The 19135-nt window shown below is 37.7% G+C and overlaps 1 protein-coding gene across 2 annotated transcripts in view; it reads left to right on the plus strand.

The window, feature by feature from the left end:
• VASH2 (vasohibin 2) overlaps positions 1-17378 on the plus strand; it is a 30885-nt gene extending 13507 nt beyond the window's left edge. The window contains exons 4-7 of one of the 2 annotated variants that reach the window (XM_070948900.1): positions 931-1005; positions 6206-6587; positions 9349-9464; positions 17306-17378. In XM_070948900.1, the coding sequence (XP_070805001.1) occupies positions 931-1005; positions 6206-6587; positions 9349-9464; positions 17306-17378 (646 nt within the window). The remainder of the gene's footprint in view (positions 1-930; positions 1006-6205; positions 6588-9348; positions 9465-17305) is intronic. The other variant, XM_070948911.1, reaches the window with a different exon arrangement.
• The last annotated feature ends 1757 nt before the right edge of the window (positions 17379-19135 follow it).

Raw genomic sequence — 19135 nt, forward strand, 5'->3', positions numbered from 1 at the left:
GTGGTAAAATATATTACTTTATTTCCTGTAAAATGTGATAAATTGGCCCTGCTGCCTTTGGAAGCTGTTCTACTCATTCCAATGAACGGGACCCTGGAATGTTGCTGTTGTGACCTAGGCTTACTGAGTCATTACAAGACACAATTAGTCCCAAAAAACCTATTTCATTGTAACAGCTGGGAATTACTTTCATTCCCAGCTGAGTCCCAATTAGTTGCAACAAAAGTCCTTTGGAAGAAGTCCTTCGGGATAATCACCAACCTTTATCTTCTTTGACACCCTGCCAAAAGGCCTTACTTGGCAAAGCCCCATTCAGAGTTCAGAAACAAATGAGATGCCGACTGGAAACAGAGTTAGCAACATTGTTTTCCTGCAAAAGGCCCAAGTGCCTTTGTTTCTCTTTTAAGCCTTATGGGAGGGGCCAATCATCTCCTGGCCTTACTCCCGAGTCATCCCTTTTGCTTTAGCTGCTCTTGCCTTCTGGCAGCTCTGCGCATGCATGCACTAGGAACAGGCTCCTCCTGTTCCTCTGCCTCTCTGCCATCCGACTCTGGGGGCTCTGGAGCCCGCGCATCATTCCCAGATGGCCTTGCCCCATCTCTGCCTCTGACGTAGAGCCCTCATCCGGCCTTCCCCAGGCTCCAGGACTGGCCCATGTTCCTTCCCAGCCTCCTCAGTGTTCGACTCCACTGCCAGCTCCGCAGGCTGCTGGTGGACCACAACAGTTGCTCCAAGACCATCCATTCCTGAAATAAGGGCAGAACGTAGGAAAGGGAGCTTTCTTCTTAAATAAATGGGGGGTGGGATTCAATTTCTATATGTAAACAAGGCTACAGAATATGAAAACTGTTTTCAGATACAATTGTTTGTTTAAGCCATATTTTGTTTCCAAAAATTTAGCTTGTTTTCTCTTCCTTTATCATGTTTTAGGCTAATGGAATCTGCAAAAGAAATGACCAGGGAGTCTTTGCCAATCAAATGCCTTGAAGCAGTTATCCTAGGGATGTATCCTTTTGTTTTTAATTCGTTTGTTTGACCTTCTTTTAAAATTAGAGAAGCAATAGAATTACTAGCTTGCTTGGCTGCTGTGTCATCATCAACATTAGGTGAGTCACTCTTTCCTCCTTTATTAAGGTTGGGGTAGTGGGGGAGGAAAATATAGACATGAGTTGTAGGACATTTGAGATTCCTTGCAGGATACCCGATACAAACAAATAATATTGGATTTAAGTGCTGGGTATATTGGATAAATAAAAAAAAAGAAAGGAAAGGGTAAAAAATATTCTTGAAGATATTCTAGACTAATTCGGGGAATGTGATTACATAGCAAAAATATATATTTTCATTTGCAAAAAATTATCTGCTCAAATTGTAAGAGAAATCAGATATAGATACATTTTCTGAACAAAATTGAAGAAGCAAAGTTGAACAAACACTTAAAAATATTTTGGGTAGGAGTTTTTGCCCCACAGTTATGCTTTTAAACAAATAAAGAAAAACATTTGGTCTTCCTCAATAGAGAATACAAGGGAAGGGTTTTGCACATTGCTATTACAAATATGATTCCAAATTTGGTGGCTTTCATATGGGATATTTGTGGCAGTTTGGAATCTGCTCCAGATCCATTCTCACAATTTTGACAGAATTAGTGAGTGGAGTCAACGTATTACTAAATCTGTTGTGGTTTATATGAAACAACAACAAATCAATGGCAGGTAAATGAGGATTCTCTGTAGTCTTTCCGGCACTTCTTTCCTGTATTATATCTTTTGAAATTATCTTATGTGGTGAGCAGTTCATAAGCAAGATTGACCTGTTGGCTGAAGGAACAGCTGTTGACTCCTTATAAGAAGTTTTGTTCATTTAGATGCATATTCAGTGGTGGGTTGCTACCGGTTCAGTCCGGATCTTGCTAATCGGTAGTAATGGTGGCAGGAGGCTCCGCCCACCCTCCCGGACATCATCACAGACGTTCTGCGCATGCGCAGAAGTTCCCCATGCACACTCCCATTGCAAACCGGTAGCGAAGGTAAGTGGAACATACTGCTGTGCATATTAAATTCTTTATGAATAAAGCAGAGGAAAACATATAAGTTGCCTCCTGTGACAAAGACTTGCAAAAGGTTCCAATCAGTTTTCATGCAAAGTTTTTTGTGCCCTCCCCCCCAACTTTTCAACATCTGAATATGATTTCTTAAATCCTTATAGTTAGAGATTCTCTGCATCCTATTAAAAACAATTGTATGGTGTTGGATTAAAAAAGATTGATGAATTTCTTTTTGATGTATGTAGGGTTCTTTATGCTTTCTTTATGGCAAATGTACAAGATGATATGAAGAATCTTGAAAAAAAAACAGTTTACATTGTCACCTCAATGTCCTGGCAATCCCAATGTTAATCCTGACCCCTAAGGTAGCCTTGGTTTATTTCCAGGGTTCTGTGGTTGTATCAGCCTTAGCAAAACTTTAGCAACTACAAAACATAAGAGGACTGCAAAGAGAGTTAGGACAAGGTACATTATGTTGGTAATTCTTATAATTACAATTATACAATTATAATTTAGCTCTCCTGCTAAAGCTCCTTTTTGTATAGAGGCATATAATATAATTGGAAATAATAAGAGAAACCTGATAAAGAAGGTTTAAACATGATTTTAAGAAGTCTTTTGCCTATATAGGTAGCCCTTGATTTATGACCTCAATTGAGCCCAAAATTTCTATTGTTAAGTGAAACATTTGTTAAGTGAATTTTGCTCCATTTTACGAGGTTTCTTGCCCCAGTTGTTAAGTAAATCACTGTAGTTGTTAAGTTAGTAATAAAGTTGTTAAGTGAATCTGGCTTCCCCATTGACTTTGCTTGTCAGGAGGCTGCAAAATGACTCCGGGACACTGTAACTGTCATAAAGATAAGTCAGTTGCCAAGTGTCTGAATTTTGATCATGTGAGCATAAGGATGCTGGATAACAGTTGTAAGTGTGAAAAACGGTCATAAGTCAATTTTTACAGTGCCGTTGAAACTTTGAACTGTCACTAAATGAATTGTTGTAAGTCAAGGACTACCTGTATTGATAATATGCAACATTTTTAAATTGGCTCAGAAATGAACAGAGCTTTTAAATCATTCTTCCTTCCTTTGGAAGATTACTATGCTTTAAATTGCTGCACTGAAATCAAGCAGCCAAAAAGCCTGTTGGCCAAGGTGAGCTTTCCTTACTCTGCAAAGGGAGATGAAGCCTTAGGCAAGGCATTCCAGATGGTGGAGCTGCTGCAGTCAGTATTCTGTTTCAGAGGCATTGCAGAGGAGGTAATAAGAAAAATTCTCCAATGAACCTGGTTATGCAAAGGATCATATAGATGAAATAATTTCAGATATATAAAAAGCCTGGTGCTTTGAATCATCTCAACTCCTTTGTATTGAAGGCAGAATATAAAGTAGATCAGTTCGATACTCCCAGAATTTGATAGACACTAAGATAAGGCAGAGCAATCTAGCAGTCCATTGCGTAAAAGAAAAATACAAGCTTTAAAATTCAACTTCTACCTTGGCAATATATCTTAATGTACATCTAGAGCTCTGTATATCCTATTTAAAGTGTAAGCTTAAAAGGTGCTATGGGAGAAGATAAAAAAATATCATTATTTGAAAATTCCAGTCTGGGTGTCGATGATGGAATCATTTTCACATTCAATAACATTCAAAAGGGAACAGATTGTTAGATATAGTGATTTACTGAATGAAAAGGGTGAACTTAAATTGAAGCAAGAACTGGAAAAACAAGGTTTTAAGATGAATTGGTTTGCTTATATACAACATGTTCTAGATATAATAAAAATTGTAAAACAGTAGGTTTTTATAATAATTTGACTAATTTGGATAAAATTTTAACAGATTTTGATGACTATGTAATTAAGAAACTATATGGTTATTTATTAGAGGTAAAATTGGAAGAAGAACAAGTTAAAGAAACAATGATTGCATGGGGGAAAAACTTTGGTCATGGAATTGATTTAGAGAAATGGCAAAAACTGTGGTTGCAAAATTATAAAATGACAATGTCAACAGCATATAAGGAAAATTTGTATAAGATGTTTTATAGGTGGCATCTACCCCCGATGAGAATAGCCAGAATGTTCAAGAACAAATTGGAAAAGTGCTGGAAATGTCATCAGACACCGGGCTCATATTACCATATGTGGTGGACTTGTGTAAAAGCCAAAAGATATTGGACTAAAATCCACACATGGTTGGAAAAAATGATTAAAAAGCATATCGACTTCAAACCAGAAATTTTTTTATTAGGGATTTTACCAGAAACATATAATAGAGAATTGAGTTACCTGATTGTGAATGTATTGACAGCGGCTAGAATTGTTTTTGCTAAAAATTGGAAAAATGAAGAAATACCTAAAAAAGATGAAGTTATTAGGAAAATTATGGAATGTGCTGAAATGAGCAAATTGACATTTGAAATTAGAGAACAGAAAGATAAACAATACTATAAGATATGGGATTTATTTTATCAATGGCTAGATAATAAAACATGGAAATGAAATATGAAATATGAAATGGATGTTATAATACAATTTATGGAAATGATTTTAATAGGATGAAAATGCCATTGTTAAATGAATGACAACTGAGAATAATGATATAAAGATATATGTTAGATTGATAATACGAGAAATTAGAGAATTCATAATGATGAATATGAGATGAAGCACAAAAGATTTGTAACCGACTGACACACTACTTGTAATTGGAATGGATGATGGATGTTTTTATGTTTTGTTTAAAAATAAAAAATTATTTCAAAAAAAAAAAAAAGGTGCTATTTTAATTTCCCAGGAAAATTAATAGTGATGTCCTGGAAATTTTGAATGAAAGAAAGACAAATAGGAAAATACTAGAAATATCCTTAATCCTGGAAAACTTTTTCATTTGCTTCCAATTAAAGTTGGAGCTTTGACCAGGTTCAGATCTGGTGGAAGGCTAAGTGACAAATGACGATGAGAAATGGTGTAGATGTTGAAATGGTTTGTCCTGTTAGTGTCTTTGTGGGATGTGATCTTAGTTGTTTAAGGAGAATGAAGTAGGAAGAGCAAGGAAATAACTGCAAGTGCTGTAGAAGCCAGAAACTTATAAGGCTGTGAGCAAATACCTCTCACCACCTTATTTTAAAATAGCATTTTTATGCCTGCTTGTGTCATGCTTATCCTTCATGCAAATATCAAACAATACCTTTCCTAAGCAGCATTGGGGCATTTGAAGAGTGTAGAAAGAAGAATTGCTTGGCTTCTTTTTTTTTTTGAAAAAGGAGTGGATAGAAATATTTTGAGATGGACTTCTTAATCTTTCAATTACATAAAACCAATTACTTTGGGAGGAGAAGAGGAATCTTGAGACTGAAGTGTGGAGATTAGGAGAATTAAGTCAAGAGTGTCCTTCAAAGCAGAAATAGGGGGCTGATCTATCAGAACAGTGGCTGTATCCTCTTGCTTCGACAATGAATGAAATGATAATGAAGCTTTCTGGTTTTACCATTGTTTGCATCTTGGGACGAGGAAAATAGTTAAACAGAGGCTGGAGATACTTTTCCTTTACACTAAGGGAATTTATATTGTGCAGTGAAATGGAGAGAACCATTTGATTGGAAAGTTTGCAAGATTGGAATGTCTCATAAAAAGCCATACACAGTGATGACTGTGGGCTATGTGTGTGTCTAAACCTGCTGTCAGATGGAGCATTGTGATACAAACTGCCTTTTTTGAACATGGATTGTGATTTCAATATGAACAAAATCTGAATATGAAACAATAAGGCTTGCATCGCAACTCTCTATTTGTTATCTTGCTGATTTAAACACACACAAAGTCCACAGACACTGCTTGGCTTAAATATCAGGGCCTTCAGCAACCCCAATATTCATTCATTCATTCATTCATTGGAATGAACCCCAATATTCATTCTTTATTTTTGAACTGGACTTGGATTGATTTCACACAAAATATATCTTCAAGGGGTTTAAGCACATGGCCACACTAGAAAGACCTTTTATCTGTCTTGGTTGGACAACAAAGAGAGGGGTACATGGAGGAACAATGGGAATCAGTGGAAAAGAGCATCAAATTGGAAATAGTGACCTGGAAAACATTTTCTATTATTTGGAGTCTTTGCTTTGTTGTTGCCTTGACATGGCCCTTACCAGATACTTAACCAATGGGCAGTCTTCTGTGGAACGATTCCCAATCAGCTTTAAATCCCACTTCTCAGGGAGCAATTTTCATCACGTGGTGCTTGGAATTTATTTCAATGGCCGATATGGATCACTGGGCATGAGCCGAAGGTCAGAGTTGATGGACAAGCCCTTAATCTACCGAACTCTGAGTGACCTCATCTTTGAATTTGAAGACTCCTATAAAAAGTACTTACACTCGGTTAAAAAAGTGAAGATTGGATTGTATGTCCCTCATGAGCCTCACAGTTTTCAGCCCATTGAATGGAAGCAGTTGGTGCTTAATATGTCAAAGATGATGCGGACAGAGATAAGGAAGGAGTTGGAGAAATATGCCAGGGACATGAGGATGAAGGTATGTACTGTTTCTGTGACATTTGGAAAGTGGCAGAAGCTTAGTTCTCACAAATGGTTCTCAGTAGGTTGAGCATGGGAAACTGTTTTGCTTGGGAAGGTTGTAAATAAGGCAAGTTCCTGTGTCATTCGGCTGATTTCATCAAAGATCAATGAATATGACCTGATCTACTGGTTACTTTGCCATACTCCTATCCCATCCCGGAGCTAGCAGTATCTTATGCTATGCCTGGAATAGATCTCTGCTGTTCTGCTTTCCATTCCGCACTCATGCATAATGTTCAAAGAAGTTTAGGCAGATTTCTTCGCTGAAATTCCAGCCCTGACCATTGTCATCCAGTATGTAGGGGGGAAAAGCCCTCCAGCTGGCATAGGACCCTCTGGTTATTCGATGGCGTACACTTTTTTCTCCAGTTCCATTGATTGTTTTTCTTTTTTTATCAGTTGAAACTATTAATTGACCAAGAGTAGCAGCAAAGCCCTTGTTGGCTGCCCCCTTAAAAGTTGTCCCGATTTATACAATTAGGATGCAGCCAGTGGATAAATAACTGCTGCACTGCTGGATTTTGAAACCAGGGTTACCTGTGGGCAACACTTTCAATTGCATGCATTAAGCCAAGCATGACCCTGTCAGTTTGAAAGCTCCAGCTTTCTGGAGGAAATAATGCCAGATATTTTGACCTTATAACTATTGTTTCCAATGGAAGTTTGCATGTGTGAGTTCTGCAACATTTAGCAAGCAGTCCCCCCTGAATTTGCTCAACTCTTGTTGAGCTATTTTCACTTTTCCTTTTTATTGGTGCTTGATTTCTGCAATCTTAGAGTACTCCAAGGCTTTGCTTTGTTGTATTGAGGGTGCTTCAGAGAATAATTTCATTATTAGTTATGCTTGTGTATAGACATGTATCTAAATCTATTGATGGAGAAGCTTTTTCTGTGCAGGTTGATTTCCCCTAATATTTTACATCTTTGACAGCAAAGCAGTGGTATTATTTCTTAGATGTATTATTACCCTTTGCAGTAATGAGGTTTCTTCTCATTTACATGTTTATGCTTAGAAAAATCATGCACTTTTTTGCATGTCTCCATCCTTTGTCTCTGGGGTCTAATTTCCTGCCCATGGCTCTGTCTTCCAACCTGTTGAATGCAGGCCATAGCAATTGAAAATGACTCAGCAGAGCACATTCCCTCTCTTTATCGGCAACTTGCAAATCCTGTGGGTTGTGGGATGTGTAGGTGTGTGTCTACTGTATGTATATTCACTTTAAGAATATTTGTTTAATGCCTAAACAAATAATTCCTTAGTAATTCTACATTGATTTAGCACATGGCTCCCATAAATATTTTCTTCTCACAATCAGCTAATAGAATCAATGCAAACTTGAATTTTTGGCTTTCAAACTTCACAGAATTTTTGCTTTTATCTCTGGGACAATGACACTACGACATAGAGGTTGTAGAGTTGAGTAAGTGTCTTTCTAATTTATTGAAGATTAACTTTCTCAATCAAGAGGCTAATTTCTACACTTCTGTTCCTATGCACAAATACTTCTTCTTCACTTATAATCATTCATTTAGTGACTATCCAAAGTTACAATGGCACTAAAAAGGTGACTTGCAATCAGTCCTCACATTTACAACCATTGCAGCATTCCTATGGTCATGTGATTAAAATTTGAGTGCTTGGCCACTGGCATGTATTTATGGCAATTGCAGTGTCCTACCTAGGCTCATGTGATTGCCATTTGCAGCCTTCCCAGTCGTTTTCTGGCAAGCAGTCAGTGAGGAAGCTGAATTTGCTTAACTATCATCTGATTAATTTAACAATTGCGGTGATTTGCTTAACAACCATGACAAAATAAGTGGACACATCTCACTTAAAGACCACGTGCTTAACAACATAAGTTCTGGTTGTGGTCATAAGTCATGGACTACTTATGTAATAATTTGGAATAAAAATTATGTGCGAAAAATGATGATTTTTTCTCTTAGTAGTGATGGATTACTGGGAGGTTATTTTAGGAACAGTTTCCAGGGGAAATATATATTACTGGCATCATTTCCTAACATTTTCAGGAGATAATAAAAAGAAATTCCTGATAGCTTACAGGTACTGGGTGTCTATTCCTTTTCTATTTGCTTTTCAGTCAATGCTTTGAACATGAAAGATCTCAAGAAATAAACAATCCTCTGATACTTCAGGCTATGCGGGAAAACACCAGGCTCAGAAGCCCTAAAGAACTGTAACAAATCAATGTGGACCAGAGACTGGCAATTTGGTATTCTCAAATGTTATGTCCATCAATTTGTGTCAATCTGGATCCAAAAAGTTCATCAGCATGAGAATGTGGGAGTGAATTTCAAAAAGCAAACAAATAAAGAAATAAAAAAGATTTGAAAGGGAGCTTTACATCCAACTTTCTGAGCTAGCTGGATCAACCATTGGACATGACCAAAGGCAGTGTTTTTCAACCTTGGCTACTTTAAGATGTGTGACTTCTATCTCCAGAATTCCCCAGCATGCAGGCCAGGAATTCTGGGAGTCCACATGCCTTAAAGCAACTACGGCTGAAAAATCCTGGTCTAAGATTGTTTTCCATTTATCTGTAATAATAAAGTGAAAAGCATAACACAAATTCTACATATTTGTAACGGAGAAATCATGATATACCTTTTATGACTTATTACAATATAAAAACATTGTGAAAGCCAGCTATTATGAATAAATACATCCGGAAATAAAATCATTTTTCTCTTTGAAGATTTTGAAGCCTGCAAGTGCCCATTCTCCAGTCAAGCAGAGATCCCGAGGAAAGTCCTTGTCCCCTCGACGAAGACAAGCCAGCCCTCAGAGGCGGACCTGTCGAAGAGACAAATCGTGAGTGTTGCTATTCTGAGTGATTCTGTGACATGATGAGACATGGGTAGTATGCTCTAGGACTTCAGAGTCTGTGTTTGCACTAGGAAATATCCGAGTTCTTTGGAAATTTGCATTTTTTAAAAATAACCAAGATCAGTAATGTTTGGAACTACCTTCCTTGGAGAACAACATGTTTAACATAATTAATTTTATTTCATGCTTTTATTTTTTGTTATCTGCCATGATGGAATTCATGCTAGCACACATAGATTTTCCAAATATTGTGTGTGTGTGTGTGTGTGTGTGTGTGTGTGTGCATGCATACTTATTTGCATATGCATTTCATAGAGATGATAGAAGTAGAAGAGATAGTTCCAGATGGTATGAAACAGTTTAAGTAAGTTACTATGGTGTGTATTTTCAATCGAGTTTTCGGATATCAAATCTCTCTATAATCTACAACTGTCAGAGTGGAAAACTGGGTGGGAGGTAGCTTTGCACTTCCTGGCTGATGTTTGGGCAGTTTGCTGAAAACCAGGAGGGGTTTCTGGCTCCCAGACATAATTTCCTATTGCTTCCAGTGTTGAAACTATGAATCAGTAAAATGGCTCTATGTATTTAAAACAAGGTTGTGTAAACAGGCTGGGGGTTATTTCAAAGTTTGCTAATCTACGTAGAAAAGCATCCTTGTGGAAAGGAATTGTTTAAGTTGCTCAGTGAAGACTAAGACTAGACTAGACTAGACTAGACTAGACTAGACTAGACTAGACTAGACTAGACTAGACTAGAATAGAATAGAATAGAATAGACTAGAATAGAATAGAATAACAGAGTTGGAAGGGACTTGGAGGTCTTCTAGTCCAACCCCCTGCTTAGACAGGAAACCCTACACCACTTCAGACAAATGGTTATCCAACATCTTAAAAATTTCCAGTGTTGGAGCATTCAGAACTTCTGGAGGCAAGTTGTTCCACTGATTAATTGTTCTAACTGGTCAGGTTAGAACAATTAAGGGTGTCAATGGCCATGGAATGCTGACAAATGATTGGAGAGGAAACAGAAAACCCCATTGAGGAGGTATGGATTGGAATGGGATTCCGAAAAGCCAGATCTCCATCTTGTAAATTAAACTTATATATTATTCTCTGATGGCAATGAAATGGACCTGCATGTTGATGAATCTGAAAGCAGAAGGTATTAAGAAAGTTGGGAGAATGAATAGAATGATCAGCCTGATTGCTGTCTGCTGGGAATAAAGAATGGAGTGTAGTATCCAGAAGAGTACAGACTGGCTGTCTAGAACAGGGCTCTCCAACCTTGGCAACTTTAAGGCTGGCGGACTTCAACTCCCAGCTTTGCTGGCTGGAGAATTCTGGGAGTTGAAATCCACCAGACTTAAAGTTGCCAAGGTTGGAGACCCCTGGTCTAGAACACTGATCACGAGTGTTTCCCCGCTCTGTAAAACAGGCTGCTGGAATTAGGAAAGGCTGGGCCAAGATTGAGATGGACTTTTGTATGAAATAATTTTGCATTTGGTTCTGGTGCTGAAAACAAGCCACTCAAGAGATCTGCTTCCCTAATTTTAAGAGCATGTTCTTGCAACTTCCAAGACCTGGTACTTATACCAACCACTTGTTGGTGGGTCTCAGGCTTCCAGTAAAAAAGTTAAATCTACAAACAGAAATCTGGCCATACTTGTTCTAATATCTACTCACTAAGTTAGTGAGTAGATAAAAATCTGAGAGATGAAGCAAGCTCCAGTGGAAATGAAATGAATACCCTAGATTTTGGTCAGATTTGCCAGAGCTGCATTTTTTAGTCTCTTCAACTGTAAGAGGTGTAGCTTCAATTCCCAGAGTTCCCTGCAACCCTCTAGATAAAATTCCCATTATCCTCAGATAGCATGACCTTTTCCCTGACTGGGGAAGTCCACCTTTGGGTTCAAACGGATGAATAAGGAAAGTGGTTCTTGAAGATAGAAATGTAGAAAGTGAAATTAGACATATGCTCATTGTTTAAGATATTTGCAAATGGAAAATGTAGTTAAATTGCCAAAATAAGTTGGCCTTAGTGCTGTGATGCTAAATAACTTTAATGGAACTTGCAAAAGAAGGAAAACTGAAGAAGAGAATTGTTGAAATGTAGTCAATATTTTAAAGTATATATCTTAGCAGATTTTGCTTTCTCAATCTTTTTAGGCAGAAACTGAGTCCTATTCGGCTATCAGGAGTCTTCAGGTATCAATTGAATATTCTTTCATAGTGAGAGTATTCTGAAGTTTGGAAAATAAATTATATATTAATTGACCAAACTTTATTTCTAAATGAAAAGTGCTAGACATGTCAGGAATTGCAGTGCCAGATTGGATAGTATTTATCACAATAATTTCCTTTAAGGATTTTTTTTCTCCCATTAACTCCTCCTTGGACATTATGGGAAATTTATGTTTGGCTAGATACATCTGTCAAATATTTCTTGAAGCATCATCACTGTAGTATACATAAGTAGCTCTACAGATATTAAATGTATTGAATAAGGTTGCATTAATATTCTTAAATTGCAGCTGGAGTGGGCAAAAGTAAAGTGCCCATACTTATGGGCCTTATGCCTGCCAATATTTCTGCTGCCAAACTTTTTCAAGTAAAACCTTTTTCAAATAAAAGAAAAGCAGAATGCCATTCCCTACCATTATAGGAATGTCTAGGATCATAAGGCATTCTTTAAAAAATGTTAATGGTGAATTGGTCCCTTTGAAAATAGACCCATCTGTCCAGGAAAAAAAGACAAGACAAGACTAAACTAGTGTAACTGAGAGCAGAGCAGGGACATCATTCACCATTGGCAGCCACGTTGTCAATAGACAAGCCCTTGTATGGCAGCCATTTTGTGTGAATATTCAGAAAACATTTCCTGAATTCCAAATCTGTCCACCAAATCAAATAGAGTGGCCAGTCTCTGGAATAAAACATCAGTGAAAAGTTAGTGACAACATCCACAAGAACTCCATGCAATGTAATGATAGTTATATCCTCCTTTAGCTGAACTACTGTGAAGGCTTTTTATTTGTTCCTTAAACAGGCAAACATTTCTCTAAGCTCCTTCTCTAAATATAATTTGGCATTCATAGCAGCTGCTCAGTTAACTGCAGGTTGCTATTTTACACATGGATTCATAGTGTAACATTCTTGGGAGCCTCTTGGTTGGAATTCTCCATGTTTAGTGTCTTGATAATTATAGTTATCAGAGGTTACAAATCTCTGTTCAATCTCCTTCCTGCCTTTTTAGGGAATATTTTCAGCCTCATGTATCTGGGGCTGTTTCACAGGTGCTAGGATGACACATATGCCTGGTGTGTGTGTGTGTGTGTGTGTGTGTGTGTGTGTGTGTGTGTGTGTGTGTCTTTGACTAAAATGTCAGCTGAACAAGCAGCCTCTTTTGGAATGCTAACTGCGGCTTCCCTGTTGTTTGGAATTGTCATGGCTGCCTAGAGGTTGGGTCTTGAATCTCTTCCAGACCCAGGGAGGTTCTGCAGATTTGATCCTTTATTTTTTTAGCACATGATTTGAAAGGAAGAGATTTGAGTTTCTCTATCAGGACTGAATGCCCACAAGGCGTTAGCTTAAAGTGCGTAATGGTCTATGTCTATGAGAAAGACTTTGAGGGATTTGGCAAGGAGACACTGCCAAGGGAAAGATCAGAGAAGAGACAGTGTAGCCCACAGATTAATAGTGGATGGGACAAATGGTTCAGAAGGAACCATCCCTAGTTTCTCGGGCTATAAAGAAAATGGGGTAGGAGGGTGAGAACAGTACTGTACTGTACTGATTCCTATTTGGTTTACCCCATGAGGCTGGGGCTACATCTTGCAAGTACGCAATTACAATCCCTTCTCATCTCCTTTAGAAAAATCTTCCTGGATTATCTCTTTTAGAGAAATGGATTATTCTGTGTGGCCTCCTTGATAGTGACCTCATTGAGGTTAACCAGATAGGAATCACAACCAGTTAAGCTAATTTTACTTTATTCTAAACCTATGTTGACCCAACCATGCATGCCTGAAAGTACAATTCTTCCAGTTTTTCCGTTACAGCCCAAGAAACTAGGGAAAGTCTATAAAGAGCCTTTTGCTCTGCACACTATCCCACACTATGTGTGGGCTGTGCTGTCTCTTATCTGACTGTTCCCTTAGTAACATCTCTTTACCCCATCTCCAGAGGTCTTTCCCACATACTATTACAAAGTATGTGATTATCATAATATGGTATTGCTATAATCTATTAGTAGAGATGCAGAACAATGGCCCTCTACATATTGCTGATCTTTAGGACCCTAGATGTTCATCTCAGGATAGGTAGAGCATTCCAGTTCATTGATGGTTGGAAGCTGCAGTTTCCCCATCCTTAAAATCATGTTTCTTTAAATGTACTTAAATGTACTTATATATTATGATTCTTAAAATATGGTGCTACTTTTGATTAATAGGCTGATGCTGAAGAAAAAAATGTTCTTAAAGCATTAGTTATGTGTGTGTTTCGATTTATAGCACATTGACTAAAAGGTTTCTTAAGTAGTCTTCTGAGCCCAGCAATTTCCAAACAGTTTTTAGGAGACAAAAGGTCACCTAAAGCTACTGAAATTGATTATCATTTTTCAACTTAAAATTCAGAATAAATCCCTTACATGCAATAAGATTATTTTAGTAAAGTAAGTAGAGGGTTGCAACTTCTATTTCTGAACAATTCCTCCAACCTCCTCCTCTGCTTGCTGAAATAACTTCTGCCAAGTGCTTTGACTTGTGCATTTTTGTGCATTTTTTTATTTGAGCAAGGTAAAGATAGCTGCTGAAGTGGCAGGGTATGAAACAGGCTCTCACTTAGCCTGCCCCTGGGCTGCATGGTTGGTTTGGCAAGGTCTGAATAAGCAACTTGGCATACACAGTGGGGGAAACCTCTCTTCCTCCATAGCAAACTATGATCAGTTTTGTGTCAAATAGCCATGAGTTTCAGTAAGTTTCTCCCAGCCCCAAAGTTCACATTAGATTTCCTTTTACCCAAATACCACATTACAAGCTACTCTCAAAATGCTCAGGGCTGTATGTGTAACAAGCAATAGGTTATCTGGCACCCCACCCTTGGCTGGTTTTTCCCAGTGAAGTAGGGAAGATCAATCCTCATCCTAAAAGTCTCATGTGACCTCCACCACAGCTCTTTTGCCATTCAAATTTGGTAGCCAAACATTGACATTTGGTGATGCAAACCAATAAACCAAAATCTAAAATAAGCAAAATAACACTGTTAATGGCAGCATTTAATGCATTTTCCTTATTTAATATCTATTTGTTTACTTATTTACAAGGCTTGTATGCTACCGCACTTGAATTTATCCCTGAGTGACTTACAAATCCTATTTATGTAAATGTGATTAAAAAGTATACACAATAAATCACAAATAACTATACAGGTAGTCCTCAACTTACAACAGTTCATTTAGTGACAGTTCAAAGTTACAACGGCACTGAAAAAAGTGACTTATGACCATTTTTCACACTTATGACCACTGTAGCATCCCCATGTTCACGTGATCAAAATTCAGACTCTTGGCAACTGACTCATATTTATGACAGTCACAGTGTTCTGGGCTCACGTGATCCCCTTTTGCGAACTTCTGACAAGCAAAGTCAATGGGGAAGCCAGATTAATTTAACAATCAGATAACTAATTTATTAGCTGCAGTGATTCACTTAACAACAATGGCAAGAAAAGTCATAAAACGGGGCAAAACTCACTTAACAAATGTCTCACTTAACAACAGAAATTTTGGGCTCAATTGTGGTCATAAATCGAGGACTACCTGTATAATATAAAATACAGTGCCAGAGATAAATAACATTCTAGTTTAAACTCCAGATTACAGGAGGGAGCAACTCACAACATATATAATCTTCCCAGCCTGTTTTAGTTTCCAAAGCATCACAGAGCTGTCCTTCCTGAATTTGAGATGTTAAAAAAAAAAGTGTAGGATGTTTCAATACAAAAACTTGTTGAACAAACTAGCTGGGATTTGTTGGCTTCACTGCAGATTCTGGTTTATATTCTGGCTTCCTGATTTTAAATCAGGCAATTTTTAAAATTTATCTTCTGAGACTTGAGAAGTAGTTAAAAATAGTAGCAATTTGCAATATCAAGCATTGCTTCAAAAATGTCACAAATCAGTATCACCACATTTCCCAATTAGTTTTAAAATGACAACTTTGTGTGTGCCAGAACCAAAGGCTTTAAATGGCTTTATTCAGAGGTGGGATGTCAAATAAGATGTTTTTCCCATTGTGGCGGGAAACAGCTGTAACTGCAGATAACTATGAACCAATAGCTCATCTTGACAAATTAAGCAAGGTTGGACTTATTTATTTGGTTGACTAGCAGATTATTAGGAAATCTCAAATTGCAACTTGGATTGAAAAGTCTGAGAAATATCCAGGAAGAAGGCTGTACCAAACTGCTTCTGGGTTATTTTAATAAAATTATAGGGCTGATCCATGAAGGCATCAGGAGATGAACTCTTCTTGAGGAAGATTTTATCAACCCTAAAATCCTTGGGAAGTCTTATCTGGTGCCATTTGCTGAAGATTTGAAATTAAAATTACAGCCTTTCCCTTGTATTGTGAGACCGCCCAAAGGAAAAGGCTCAAAGGTTTTTCAGTCATTAAAGCTGTGGTTAAAGCTAGTTGGGAAGGATGAAAGTTATAAAGGAAGTCCTTGATTTACAACCACAATTGAGCCCAAAATTTCTGTAGCTAAGCAAAACAGTTAAGTGAGTTTTGCCCCATTTTATGACCTTTCTTGCCACAGTTGCTAAGCAAATCATTGTAGTTGTTGAGTTAGTAACATGGTTGTAAAGTGAATCTGGCTTCCCCATTGACTTTGCTTGTCAGAAAGTTGCAAAAGGTGATCACATGACCCCAAGACACTGTAACCATCATAAATATGACCCAGTTGCCAACTGTTCAATTTTTGATTATGTGACCATGGGGATGCTGCAATGGTTGTAAGTGTGAAAAATGGTCACAAGTCACTTTTTTTTAGTGCTGTTGTAACTTCAGGCGGTCACTAAATGAATGCTTATAAGTAGAGGACTACCTGTAGTCCAAACCCTCAAATGGTGAAATGTGGTAATAGTGGAAACAGTTCATCTTCATTTTGTAAAGCTGTTGAGGCCGCCGATGTCAATAGTCACACAGATCAGTGGGAACTAATTGCTATGTGTTGCGTGAGGGAGGGAAAGGTTAAACCAGTCATGGTGAAATTATCTCTTCATGCAGAGTATCTTGTGTTTAAAAATCCCAATCACAGGCTGTAAGGATATCTACTTTGATACGTAATTTTAGAGTATTTCTTAATTTTCTTAGAGTAGTTTTTGAACCGTTTTTATGAGAAAAACAGGATATCCACAGTGGGAGTCAAGATGGTAGTGAGACTGTCCAATCAAAGTCCTGCCCCTTCTTACATGCATGTGGCACATAATAAACAAGGGCTAGGGCCTCCATATATTGAGGCCATTATCTTGACTTTTTCAATCCTACCTGGATGCCCCTGAAAGTGATTTACATTGGTTTAGACCAATGCTTAAAACTTGGCAACTTTAAGATGCTATTTCTGGCTGGGAAATTCTGGGAGTTGAATTCCACACTTCTTAAAGTTGTCAAGTTTGAAAAAGACTGTATGGATTAGCAAACATTAACACGAATGCTGCATTACAGGCCAATCACTAATACAGATGCAATTGTTGGCAGTGGTCCTGTTCTGATGTTTGATGTTGTTCAGTTCTAAGCTTTAACTTTGATTTCTCTCTCTTGATTTTAGGCCAGCTGTTTTGGATAAAAACGTGGGTGACCTTTCTACATTGAATGAAGTCGGTTACCAGCTACGCATCTGAGAAAACCAGAGGCCAAACCACGTGGCTTCTGGAGAGTTTCTTGCAGCACTTTACCCTGTGATACGTGGGGGGTGGGGGTGGGGAACTATGACTATTTATTATGAACATGTAAGGTTTTTATTTATGATTTCACCAGGAAAGTAGGAATCCTAGAAGTGACTATGGTGGTATTTTTGTTTTTGTTTTTTTATTTTTCAATTCAGGAAGTGGAATCAAGGAAAAGAGAAATTAGAAACTGTCTTCAGCTGTGATAATACTGTTACTCTCCATCAAGTTGAAAAATATGTGTGTGGGGGTGACACTAGTGTGGCTTGGTTTTCTTTTGGGTGGAAATTACTGTTTCTGTGGTGGCTCTCTCTTCTGTTGGCTTGGAGCATTGTGTGGTGTTGTAGGAATTAGGAAAGACAATGCTGGAAGTATTTTTCTCCATGGTATTTAAAAATGCTGGGCAGGGGGGTGGTAAGCTGCAGTCAGAAAAAGGCCTGGCCTGGCATCAACTTTGCTTGTCTGAGTCCCATTGAAAAGAATGAAGTTTGCAACTCTACGATCCCTTTCAGTGGACTTGACATAACAGAAATTGCTGCCGGACCTCATTTAATGTGACATTCAGCAATAAAATAGCAAGAGTTTATGTGATTGGGGTTTCTTTTTTTTTTTCCTTCTTCAAAATATCAACATTACCTCAAGAATCTTTACTACAAATATGCAAAACTAACAGTATTTTGATTTTGTAATGAATTTGTACTGTGTTTCCAGTTTTTCTGGTAGCAGAGCCCACCCCTTCTGCCTTATGTGCATGTGTACAGTGAAGGAATTTCAAGTATTATGATAAGGAGGTGTCTCTTTAAAAGCACTGAAGCCTTCTGTTAAGGATTGAACAAACTGTTGAAGTTAATTGTCTACCTTTAAAAAAATCCCAGATTCAATAATGATTTCAAAAGAAGCAAATAACTAACGTTTTGCAGTATTTTGTCACATAGTCTTAACCTCCATGTTCAAAGCACAAATGGTTCTGGTGTGAATCCATGTGGTCTTGTGTATAAAACAAGCCCAGAATCTGCCAGTACTAATTCTGTTCTCTGTATGTTACCGGTGCTTCACATGTATAATAGGCATTTTCCATTCTGCTTTGAGAGCATTCTCCAGAGTAGAAAAGAAGGAAACCTTTGGATCATACTGAAGACTAGTTTTCATTGTTTTGTACAGATGTCGTAAAAGTCAATTTGTGTGTTTAATCCTTTAAAACAATACCAGAATCTTAAGAATGCACTATTCTTTATGTTGTGCAGATGTCTTGACATCTTTTATCAAACATTCGACTTGAATTTACAGTCAATGTGCTTGGAGAAAACAACCATCTATAGGCATTGTATTCAAATCAAAATGAATAAATAAATCCATGCCCAAAAAGAAGTATCCTCACAATGCAGCAAGGATATGTTATTTTGGATAAAACATAAATAACACTAGCCTGTTCATTGGGAATGGGGGGAAGCTGCTGGATAACTGAATTGATGCAGATCCAACACTAGTTACCACATCTGGTTTGCAAAATCTGGATGGCCATCAGATGGCTTCAAACTGATGTTGTTTGAAGCCATCTAATGGTCATCTAGATTTCTGTAACCCAGATATGATAATCCTATCCTCTTCACTTATTCTTATTGTAATCGGGTAAATAAGTAAAGAGGCAAGTAGGCAAGAGCATAGTAGCTGAACATAACCCGCTAGTTTTGTTACAAATATCCCAAAGCAAT

The sequence above is a fragment of the Pituophis catenifer genome, unplaced genomic scaffold (assembly GCF_029215685.1).
Source record: "Pituophis catenifer annectens isolate HBS135680 unplaced genomic scaffold, rPitCat1.0.hap2 SCAF_1, whole genome shotgun sequence".
Taxonomy (NCBI): Eukaryota; Metazoa; Chordata; class Lepidosauria; order Squamata; family Colubridae; genus Pituophis; species Pituophis catenifer.